A 12,847-nucleotide genomic window follows, 5' to 3' on the forward strand; every position below is an offset into this window, starting at 1 on the left:
CAGGTCTTATGCTATACTGTTTATACTTGCTTGCAGAATAATCATTTACTTAATGAGAATTTTTATCTTATAACATGATCAAAATAGCTTCATTATACCCAAATATATACAAATCATTCTATTATGGACATGCCTTTGATATTATCTTTCATTGCTGTGACAATCAGTGTGCATATAAATTTTAATCTAATTTGCCTTCAAAAAACACAACAGCATGCCTTCCTCCCTCAGAAACACATGCACCTGGATGGAAGGTTATTGTGGTGCCGCATCTGCACTGAAGGCTTCAGCAGTGAGTACAACCTTGTCAACCACATGGCCAAGAAGCACTATGAGAGTGAGTTGCCGTATAGATGTGAGGTTTGCAATTTTGTTACTTCCATCTTCTACAGCCTCATCGATCACTTCAACAATGTGAGTAATAGTAGAGGTTTTGCACATTTAGTAGTATGTAGTAGTAGCACAGTAGGCCCTTGCTTAAATGTGAAATAGGTACCGAAGGGTATTGTGTTAAAAGGATTTGTGCTAAATTTGAGGTGTTGTTAACCCTCTCGCGCACCGTAAGTTTCCAATAAGTTTCTGTTCCATTCACCATGCATTTCTCAGGCCCGACCGGCTTTTTTTTTTGCTGCCGCGATACTCTACATTCCCGGATGTATTTTACCCTCACAGATATATTGTACCTCAATAAATTTGGTATCAATGGCTTCATAAAGACTTGTACTAGAACATGCGCAAATAAAAACAGAGGAAAATAAACAATAAAGACTCGTTTCAAGTCTCCATATTGTAGACAATAAATCCTAAGTACCAACTCTTCCCCACTCGCTAGCTCGAAATTTTGTGAGCCAACTTTTTTAGCCGAATATATGTTTTGAAGCAGAATTTAGTGAGGATTCTTATGGTATTCTCAAAACCCTCATATGCCTATTAGTTCCCGAGTTACACCAAGAAAACTTTTTTTCAAAATCTACAGAGTTGACGCTCCATCTCATTTTCTTTTACTATTTTGCAATGTGTTTTTTATCATTTGTAAATAAATTTTATAGCATTATATAGCTAATTTCATATGGAAGAAGATGCCAGCTTCAAAACTACACCAATCCTTGTAGGTATCGTGTGGTAACGTCGCCAATGAAGTTCCCAGCGCAATATACGCAACTTTCGCTGGCCGTAACTAAGTACCATATCTTCCCCCCTTCGCTTTACGTATAACACACCACTACACTCATATAACTCACAAAACACTTGAATATCTCTGGTGCGGGTTGCCTAGAGCCCACGCGCATTCGGTTTAAAGGGATGGCGGGCAGTGGACACACCTCTCCCATCAGAGTAGGGTAACAACTAAAAATCGCTCCGTGCTCCTCAGCTATGCTCCTTAGAAAGGTTGCCATATGTTACCATTAAGAATCTCATCCCAACAAATGACACTCCCAAATTTGAGACACTTTCACCGAAAACTTAATTTTTAATCAATTTTTTAAACATTTATGACGCGTCTCGAGTCGTGCGCCAGGACCTTTTACCCTTGATGACACAAAATGCGTCATCGTGCACGAAAGGGTTAAATTAATGCGCTTTATACTTCTCTGGCAAATGTTCCAATTTCTTCTATATTTAGTTCTCTTTCTGTATTGGCTTTTACAATTTCTCAGTTGCCCTGTTACTTTGGTTGTCCAGTTTTCAGATCCATACATGGTTTGACCAGCCCAGTGTTATCCCACTCTAATATCATAAAAATCTCTACAGAGCAGGCAGTGAATATTTTTTTAAAATATTGTGATACTTTGCTTAAGACTTTCTTGATTAGAATTTTCTTGCTTTTCATACGAAGCTTAATGGTAGTTGTGCTGTCTGTATATATTTTCAAACACCTATATTAATTGCTCACTTATGCTCTGCCTCATGAGTGTCTACGTGATTGCTGGACTTTTAACTGAATTAAATGCTTTCTCATAATCTATGAAAGTCTTGCCAACTTTTACAACTTTTTTGATGTGGTCAATTGTTGAGTATCCATTGCAAAATCCAACATATCCTCTTGACTGGATAGTGTAGTGTTTGTTCTGCTCATTTTATTTATTTATTTATTTATTTATTTATTTTTACTTTTTTTTTTATTGCCTGTGGCAGCAGTAGGCTTTCTTGATAGGGCCTGATGGTGAGTCCCAGTCTTTTGTGGCACAGGCAAGTGTTTAGAGTGAGGCCATCTTGCATTGGCTCATGCTGCCCCCCAGAGCTCATCTTTGATCTTAGAATCTAGAGTCTGGGTTGATAGGTGGTCTTCTGGACAGCGTGTGGGTAGTCTTAGGCCACTCGATGTTTCTGTTTGTGATTATTTTAGGGAAAAGTTTCTAGGTTACAGGGAGTAAATTGGTCTGCCAATAATTTCTTAATTTTTATTATGACCTTATTTTTTGTATGACTTTTTGCAATGGTGGCATTTTTCCAGTTCTAGGAATCCTTTGACTGCAAGAATTCTTTATGAATGAAATTGCCTGAATATTTGATCAGGTCTATAGAAATCCTATCTGCTCTACCCAGACTCATTCCTTTCTAAATTTTCTTTACTTGAACATGGTTACACCTGCAACATAGAGTTCAGTGCCTCATTCTCCTCACCACTATCCTTTTCCTCCTTCCCATCCTGATTACTTTACTATTTGGTGTCAGATTATTCTGGAACTCTAACTTCTTCCTCTATATTATTCCCATTCACATCTTCAAGAGCAAACAACTGATTTCTGCCAAGGTTTAGTATTCTCTCAGTTGCTTTCATGCTTCTCCTATTCTTCGTTTTCTTTCTTTCTTTCTTTATTTCTTAACATTGAAATTATGAATATCATCATTTCTCCATTTGTTGATTTGTTTCATTGGTTCTGCCAGCTCATTGCATCATTTCAAATCTTTATGCTTATTTTTGAAAGTTTGCTTCCTTTACTAGTTTACTGTTGCTGTTTCCAGGTGCCTCTCTAATTTTCAGTGCTGCCTCTATTGCAATCTTAGTATTCATCATTAGCTTCATCTATATCTCTTTCAGCCCCATTGGATGGTTAAGAAGAATGTAAATATTTAAGCTAAGTTCTATAACTTCTCCCTGACTGCAAAAGTATTAAGGTCTTTTTTACACATCAATCTTCCCCCACTCTAGACCTACTCCTTGTATCATTTTATCATTTCACTATCAACTGAACCAGTTTCTCATAATCTATGAAAGTCATGCATAATATTGTATTGTATTTGGATGAATTTTAACTTCATCCTGCCTTTTCTTTTTTTCACAAGAGTACAAGAATACAGCTTTGTTTCCTCTTCCCCACAGGAGCACCAGGAGGTGGCATTTGCTCCTTATTGCTTCTCCTCTCACCTTCTGTCGCACAGGACACCAAGCATTGTTTCATTCATTTAACTTCGCTCATCACCATGTCTTTTTGTCCCTTTTTACTTCTCTCCTCACCATTTTGCAAACATTACCATTAGGACCCAGCCTTTTTTATGTAATTCTTCCCTTCTCACCATGGTTCTTTCATCCCACAGGAGCACAAAAACACATCTTATGTCCAGTGCCACTTTTGCCTTTCTGTCAGTTCCATAACTCCAACCTCTGCCTCCACCTTCCCACAGCGGATGTACCAGCACATGCAGGTAAGACATGAGTATTTTATGCACACACACACACACACACACACACATATGCACTCACACACACACATGCACTCACACACACACGCATGCACTCACACACGCTGACATACATGCCATTACACACACACACACACACACCACACACACACACACACACAACACACACACAACACACACACAACACACACACACACACACACACACACACACACATAGTGAGGATGTAGTAACAGCGGAGAGTGTGCAAAGCTTTAACCCCTTCAACACGAGGACACATATACTGCATCCTTGCGTGCCCCGTACCATATCTGTGGATGCACATACTGCGCCCTGGCTCGCTTTAGCCAATATGCGAGTTATTTTATCTATAGTTATGATTACATCTCAAAATTATCGATTAATTTATGTTTCTTGTGTGCACCATTTAATTCTGCATGTTTTCATATATAATACATGATGATTGTGTTGAGTGTATGGCTGAAAACTTGTTATATTCAATAGCGACATTTTAAATTTGGCTCGCGCGGCGATCTCAGATACGGTGCACTGTTTTGGCCCAGCCGTAGTGAGTTTCTTTACGTGCACCATTTAATTCTGCATGTTTTCATATATAATGCATGATGATTATGTTGAGTTTATGGCTGAAAACTTATATTCAATAGTGACATTTGAAATTTGGCGCGCGCGGCGATCCCGGATAAGGCGCGGGGTGCTGTTTTGGCCCGGCCATAGTGAACGGGTTAAGGAAAAGTTGGATAAATATAGATATGGAGACGGGACCACACACACACACACACACACACACACACACACACACTGCTGGTAGGGTTATTACAGTTATTAATTCTGGAAATAATCAAATCAATTTACACTTACCACAAACCTACGTTACATACATTGCAACAAGATTGCACGAGTAATAGTCTGTCAGTAGACATGTTTGCATGCATGTGTGTTTGTATTGATTGTGAATGGCTAATGCAGCTGATAAATTAATGATACTCTCTTTCCTTACCCAGAAACACCTACACCAACAAACACGTTGTAAGCAGTGTCAGCTAGTCTTCTTCACCAAGCACTTCATGGATGAACACAAGAGGAAGGACCATATTAGTCGTTTCAACTTCCCAGGTGAGCCACTGCCTCAGCTGCTGTAATCCCTTCTCCTCCTCCTCTTCTTCCAGGGTGGATGAGCATTGAAGAGAGATTTGGCTGGCAAGAGATTGAACATGTGGAGAGGGGTGCCATAACAGGAAAAATTGGAGACTTGCCATGGCCACTTCCTTGGAGGAAGTTCTTATGAAGGGACAAAGCATATGAGATTGAGTCTCGACTCTAGAGAGACGAGACTCCTAGTATTTGTTTATGATGTGCAATTCGTTGTCTTAACTATAGTGTTCCATCACTTGTTTTCATGTGGCATTGGGTTCAATTAGTAGTTTTCAAATTTCTGGTAAGAACATAATTGTGTATTTAACCCTTAGAGTACGGGTGGCGATATATATCTCTGGATGCTGTGCACAGGGAAAATTTAGGCATTTAAAAGAGGTGGAAATGGTGTCTTTCTTCTTTCCAATAATTCTATATTCATCTAGTATATATGGTGGCGTAATAAAACTTCTCTCCTAATAATAATAAAAAAGTTAAGACAGCCGAAAATATTGCGCATTTTCTCGTGGCCATGAAGCGTTGCGTGGAAGCACCCCACACACACACACACACACACACACACACACACACACACTCACACACACACACACTCACACACACTCACACACACTCACACACACACACACACACACACACACACACACTCTCTCTCTCTCTCTCTCTCTCTCTCTCTCTCTCTCTCTCTCTCTCTCTCTCTCTCTCTCTCTCTCTCTCTCTCTCTCTCTCTCTCTCTCTCTCTCTCTCTCTCTCTCTCTCTCTCTCTCTCTCTTAATTTAGCCAGGTGGTGAGGTTTGTTTTTGTAAAATTAAAACCCCTTTTTGCTGGAGGCCATTTTTAAATGTCCCACACTGTTGCATTATAGCTGGACATGCGTACCAACACACGCAGTATCATTCAGTGCTTGAATGTATGTAAAATTCACATTAGAATATTTTTTTCTCCGTACATTTTGTCATCTGTCATCCCTCTCTCGTCCCGGAGGGTGTGAATCACTTGAGATGCTCGGACACCAGTCCCGACCCAGACATTGACGGGGAGGGTGCTCAATATTTTCCTCTGCACTCCAGCCAAAAAATGTCCTTACAAATGATGTACAAGCACAAGGCGACCAGAAAGAGAGTCATCAACATCAAGAGGGCTTATGGAGCAAGATGGAGCCATAGACTTCACAACTAGTTGACGGGAAATCTCTTCAGTCTTGGCGCGCTGGCTTCGCGTAAGGGGCCGATTGTTATGGCGACTTTCACTGCGACAACTCAAACACACTCTGCGTTCTTACTCCGAATTTAAGTGGAAACAGGACGAAATCTTCAAGTTTTAGTGCATACAAGCAGGCAGGAGTGTCTCTAGAGTGATTTGGTCGAGGATTCAAGGTAACTTATATAAAATAGCACCATGCGTGCACTTTGAAAACGTTGTGTAAAAAATGGCAAATTTGCGTAACTTTAGGTTGAAATCTTTACGTAAAATGAATGATAACTGTAGGATAGTGAAGTCCACAGTTTTACGTATTAGGAAACAAGAAATGTACGTTTAGTTAGTGCCTACATGGCAACTCAGCTCAGTTCCCGCGTCGCCTAACTCGCCTTAGGCACGCAGTCAGCTGGGCACTTCCCCTCTGTAAAGGATTATCGCTGTCCTGCCTCTGTTTACTCTCAAAGTAAAGGACCTACAGTTATTCATCGTCTCTGTACCCTTCCCCACAACTGCAAGGATCCAGAGGACGATACAAGAAGACACAGAAGGCAGTGGATCGAGTGGAAGTGACGGAGGAGACACAAGATATGAGGACGCCACACCCGTGGAGTAAACTGTGGAGGAGCCGTACACGCCATCAGTGCAGTGACTCAGTGTTGTGTGCAGTGCAGTGGTGTGTTCAGTGCAGTGTGGTAGTGAGGGGCTGTTCACTACGTCCCCACGAGGTCAGTATGTGTGCATGGGAAGGCCAACTCTGACCCGACTGAGCACTCTTTAAAGCGCCGCACCATGTGCGGCGCCAACTGGACGGCGTGCAGAACTTCATGGTGAGCAACAGGTTGGCCCAGCGCCTGCATTTGCTGAAGCTCGTGGGTTCTTCCCGGGGACGTGCAGGCCGACCTGGACCGGGCCAAGGCAGAGGAGAAGGAGGGCGACGAGGTGATCTTGGCCCAGCTTGCCAGGGAGCTGGCGGCGACCAGCCGGACCCGCCGACGGACGAGTTGCTCCTCGCCGCGGTCGGCAACTACGCCGGCTACCTGGCCAGGAAGGTCCAGGCCAACTCCTCTGTGGCCGAGTGCTGCAAGCAGGAGCTTGCCCAGCAGGAGGAGATGAAGATTACCATGGAGCTTGAGAGGGGCGACCCGCCCTCTGTGATGTTCGACGCCCTGGTCGAGCTGGTCGACAGGGAGAGCTGGAGACGGGCAGGCGGTCCTGAAGCGGCCATCTCTCCCAATGGCCCACATGGCGTCCTTCGGGATGTCGCTGTGGGACTCCCTGATGTGCAGGGAGGACAAGAAGGAGCGCAGGTTGAGGTTCCTCTCCCTTGCCATGCGCCACAGGGACGGGTTCAGGCACCTCCTGGAGTTCCTGGCGGCCTCAGACCCGACCTTGCAGGGGTACAGGTGCCAGGAGGGGCACAACCTGGCCAACACCATCTTGCCGCACATCAGCAGGTCCCTCTTCAACTGTTTCGTGCTAATTTCTCCATGAACGTGACGTCAGAAGCGAGTAATAACAAGGCCTTGCAGCAGCCGTCCGTCAGGAAGAGGAGCAGTATCGAGGAGGGCAGGAAGGACGGCGATGAACAGTGACGTTTACAAGTCCAGGAAAATGACCGGGGCAAACAAGTCATATGCCAAAATGCTAAAGTTAGTGGTCATGGACGAGTGCCAGATAGCCGGAAATACGTGCTGCGGCAATAGTGACATCGAATTCAACCAAAATAAGTTGTGATTGTATATAGAAAATGAATATTTAGCTTTTGTTGAGTAAAATTAAGATGTTTCTGCATGCTTTCCTCAAGTATTAAGTTTCTAATGTGAAAATTAAGTGATTTATTAGATGTTAAAAACTTACGTAAAAAATTGCACTAAATAAAAAAAAAATAAGTAGCTATTTCGGGCAAAAACTTATAAGATATGCTAAATATTGCTATTGATTCTGAAAATATAAGTGATTATCTCTGCATTTGGTGATGTTTGTGCATCTAGCGTAAAATCTGAGGATTTTATAGCCTTTTTAAGATTTGTTATACTTATATAAAAAAAAATTAATCGGGATTTTATTAGGGAACGACTTTGAATTTTTTGATACCGCTGCTCATGGAGACTCATATATGCCTAAGGGAGGTGCCTGTTTTAGTTTCAGGTCGCTAGCTGCTTTGGTTTTGAAAATATTTAAATTTTAAATTTTTGAAAATCGGCCCCCTGCGAATCGGCCCCGCGCCCCGTTTCCCGTCAAGAGATTGTGAAGTCTATGATGGAGCGGTCAAGACTCAGAAAACAAGCAAGAGAGCAACGTAGAAGCTTATGAAGCGAGTCGTGATGCTGCCCCGCTCACTCTCACTATGTGCCTCTCACCACCACCACCACCACCACTGCTTCACCACCATCTGTTTCGCCACTCCCTACACCACCAAGTACCTCATCACGCCCTTCTCCACCACCACCTGCTTCGTCACCACCTACTCCATCACCACCTACATCACCACCAACTGCAGAATCAGCTACATTGCCACATGAGACATCACTACAGCTCTGACAACAGATTCTTCACAGAGGTGTGAACCCTGAGCCTGATTACAAGCAAAACTTTCATCATCGTGTCGCTTTCTCTAAAAACACTTCGAGAGACAGAATTGCTCTGTACAGTCGTGTGGGAACACCTTGACCTTCTGACGCCCTCACCTTTGATTGATTAATACTTTTTTTTATAAAGGGGGACCAGATGCCTTATTATTCTCCAGTAAGTCAACAAGGTATACACAATCATATGTGAAAATTTCATGCCAATCAGATCAAATACAAATGGCAAGACATGGATGAAATGAAAAAAAATCCTTAGGGAGCCAATAACTCAAAAAGTGGTTCTTACACTTCAAAACATTTCACGAAATCGGTAAAATATCTGACTGACTTTTGTTAGGTATCAGTTAAAATACAACTAAAGGACAATTTTTTGTATTTATAAAATTTCAAAACGTAAAAAGAAAACGGGAGAGTGGAGAAAATTACAAGTGAAAAAACAATTGCAATTTTTTTTTTTTTTTTTTTTTTTTTCCGAAGACAAAACAAAAAATCAAAATTTTATAAATGCAAAATGTAGATACGTAAACAAAGTTTTCATTTTTTTTTTTTTTTTTTTTTTTTTTCCCAAACCGATCAACTGAAAAATAAAGTGTGAAAGAAAAAAAAAGAAAAGTATGCTTTGTTTGAGTCCCCCCTAAACTTTACCCAAATTTCATGAAATTCACAGAATATCATACATTTACACTTACAAACAACGTACTAACATTTCAAAGCTAGTGGACGTACCATATGCGCTGGAGGACCCCCGTAGTCGCGTGCCTTAAAGTTGTGCAAAGTAGTCTGTTCCACTAATGTAAAAGACTGTCTATTGACGTGCTTTCATGATATTATCATGATGGTGATCCTACATGACTTATCTTGGTCTTTGGGTGTTTCCAGGCTTGCAACGATTCAAGATCCCGGCTGGTCAGAAGACCCGCCTCATGTTCCGGCCTTGGATCAAGCGCCAGTCTCCCGCAGGAAGTCCCAAAAGCAGCTCCCAATCCCTTGCCCCACCGGTGGCCCTCTCCTCCACCCTGCAGTGGCATGACTTGAAGATGGAGATCCCTGACCCAGAGGATCACAGATGTCTAGAATGTTTCTCCAAATTATCCCTAAGTGACCACTTTAAGTATGTATTACTTGTTCATGCATTGCATGGATCATGAGATAGTTATGTTAAGTAATAGTTCTTCTTCTCTTTCTCAAGTAACCTGTCAGTTGATTCATTAGGTGAAACATATATAAATTTTGCTCTCAATATTTATAAGGACACAAAGTTTAAAGAATTAAAAACAATGTTTTAGAAAACAGTAGAATCAAAGTGAGGTGAAACAACATGAGTTGAGGAGATTGAGAGGAATGGCATACATGTACAATGAGGCAGTAAAGGATAAGTGGGGACAGGGCCATTTATAGAAAGGAAAGGTAAGGAAAGCACTGGAAAGGTTAAGGGTGGGCAAAGCCCTAGGTACAAATGCTGTAACAGTTGAAAACTTGAAATGTGGTGATGAAGTGTGTTTGTGTGCATGTATGTTTTATGTTTTCTTTGTTTTCCCTAATTGCCATATTTGCTGGCATCGAAGACACTCCACCGGTGCTACATTTTTTGGGGGAAAATCCTGCCTCACTCATGTGGTCACATCACATCCCTTCTCATGTTATCATTAACCCGTATAGCGTCGGCAAATATGACACCTTGTGATTTCGCCGGCCACATCTTGGATTTTTTTTCTTGGCGAAACCAGTCTTTAACCCGATAACGTCGGCAGACCCTTCTCTGGGCTTTCACAAGTCGTGGCTGTGGTACGGTGGACCCTAAAAAGGGCTCATCATAAAACCCATAATTTGAGCTAATTGTAGGCGGTGGTGGCATAGAGCAACCCACCATACGTGCCCTAGGTCACAGTGGTGGGTGAGTGATCTTGAGATGGGCTTTTTTGTCATAGGCGGTGCTGTAAGGTCATGGCAGACTGAATTAGCTATCCACACAGTAATCACTTGTCAAATTCTCTAAAGTAGACAACAAGCGACTCTCGGCTAGATGCCACGCATCACAAGACTGTTTATTTTGTAATGAACACCACCCAAAAAGAATGGAGTTTGAGTAAAAGTAAATATTTTTAACAGCTTTATGGTTATGAGAGGAGTACTCTGATGTACGTTCCATGCTCTTTTCTTAGTCTCAAAATGCAGTGTAATTTTGCCGTTTCTTGGCTACTTCTCAGCTTTCCCATAGCCGAAGCCCATGGGTTAACCCCTTAACGACGACTGTGACGCTGGCGTCATATAATTTTTTCTAACGTGGGCCAGCGCCAGAAAACAAGAAGCTTTCTGTAAATTGAATGGTGCACATAACTATGTACATGTCGATCCTAAGTGACACCTCCACTGATTTACCTTATGGTCTAGACTCTAGATGAACCAATATCTTGTTCACAGGAGTGTTCAAAAGAGTGGGAAGCGGAAGTTGGATTTTGGGGGAATCATGGAATTCCAGCCAAAGGGTCAGTCCAAATCATAATCTGATTTCACAGTCGAGTTATACGGATGATTTTCTACAACAGTCAACAGTCAACAGTCATTCCAGAATGAAAAACTAAAAAAAAATATTTGTTCGAGTTTCACTGCTACTTTGGCTCTCTGTAGGCAGTGAATTTCTTGGTCAAAGATTATAAACTATATTTTTCAGACTCCATTGTGATAAAATGAGCAACATTTATTCAATAAATTTTCCAGTACGTTGCACCAGTAAAAAGTTGAAATTTTTCGGGAATCATGGAGTTCCATCAAAGAGTCACTCCAAATCATAATCTGATTTCACAGTTGAGTTATACGGATGATTTTCTACAACTTTTATTCAATGAGATTCATTCTGGAATGAAAAACAAAAAATTTTTTTTTTGAGTTTCACCACCACTTTGGCTCTGTAGGCAGTAAATTTCCTCGTCAGATATTATAAATTATATTTTTCAGACTCCGTTGTGATAAAATGAGCAACTTTTCTTCAATATTTTTTTCTGTACATCGCACCAGTTAAAAAAGTTGGAATTTTTCGGGAATCATGGAATTCCAGCCAAATGCGACAACCTAGAAAGAAACGGATTTCACAGCAGGGTGGGCCAGAAAATTTTCTATAAAACATCTTTTATGACTTTTTCTCAGTTTCAAAGTGTGTTTTTCGATGACTTTTGCGTCGTGGGAGATCACCTGAGAAAAACTTTTGCGGCTCTGTGGGGTTAATGATGTGAAAGGAATGGAAATGACAGTCATTGCGCCCAGAACTGACTGGAAGTGCTATTATGGCGCACAAGATATTCCACGCTAAAGTTAGCACCTCTGCGAAACCTTGTGTACACTCAACCCTCGATTTGCCGGACCTCCATTTGCCGGATTTCGGATTTGCCGGACAAGAGTCCGGGACAAGTCGATTTCAAACTACCGCGCCAGACAAAGTTCGCAAATCGGGCACTAGATGGCAGCTAGTACTGGACTGTACACAAGTCTAGTGTTGTGCTTACGTGCTTGTCATGGATACACCTCTTCTTCACAACGATGCCACCCAAAAACAGGACAGTATAGGACAGCTATGCGAGGTGTAGTCCGGGGGTGGGTTGTGTTTCCCGGACATATATAGGGTAAAGTCCGGCAAGGGGGTAGACCCCCGGACATTTTCCATTGCCGGACATTTGCCATTCCCGGACAAGCCTTCCCCCCTTTTAGTCCGGCAAATCGAGGGTTGAGTGTATATAGTTTTTTCGCTTCCTCTTTTTCTCACGCTTTGAGCAATGAGTTGGGGACATGCCTAACATAGTTACTGTGTTGAGAGGAAAACAACATTTCATATTTTAACTTCAAGAAATTATAGTCACGAGAAAAGACCTTTCCTGTATGATTTTTTTTTTTTTTTTTTTTTTTTTCCAGCTGTCTGGGTGGAGAATGTGCATGTGTGTGTGTGTGTGTGTGTGTGTGAGAGAGAGAGAGAGAGAGAGAGAGAGAGAGAGAGAGAGAAAATGTGTGTGTGTTTGTGTCTAAAAGTCAAATCAATGGCAACCACCAGATATTCTGTGAGTGTTGGCTTTCAGAGTGCGAATATTTTTTGAGTAATATGTATTTGTTTTCCATATGACAAAACGAAAGGCATATCATAATTCATATCGCACAAGATTTCACAACCACAACACAACTCGCACCAAAAAACACTAGAAATGGGGAGAGTAAGTAATATAAATTAGACCGTCTTCATATTAGTGGGGTCGAAGCGA

The 12,847-nt window shown here is 41.8% G+C and overlaps 1 protein-coding gene across 4 annotated transcripts in view; it reads left to right on the forward strand.

Moving 5' to 3' along the window:
• The window catches only part of LOC127004429 (uncharacterized), a 43,339-nt gene that overhangs the window by 26,707 nt on the left and 3,785 nt on the right, over positions 1–12,847 (forward strand). For all 4 annotated transcript variants that reach the window (XM_050872112.1, XM_050872113.1, XM_050872110.1 and 1 more), the window contains exons 20-23: positions 232–414; positions 3,541–3,648; positions 4,668–4,779; positions 9,483–9,714. In XM_050872112.1, coding sequence (XP_050728069.1) covers positions 232–414; positions 3,541–3,648; positions 4,668–4,779; positions 9,483–9,714 — 635 coding nt within the window. The remainder of the gene's footprint in view (positions 1–231; positions 415–3,540; positions 3,649–4,667; positions 4,780–9,482; positions 9,715–12,847) is intronic.

The sequence above is a fragment of the Eriocheir sinensis genome, chromosome 28 (assembly GCF_024679095.1).
Source record: "Eriocheir sinensis breed Jianghai 21 chromosome 28, ASM2467909v1, whole genome shotgun sequence".
Taxonomy (NCBI): domain Eukaryota; kingdom Metazoa; phylum Arthropoda; class Malacostraca; order Decapoda; family Varunidae; genus Eriocheir; species Eriocheir sinensis.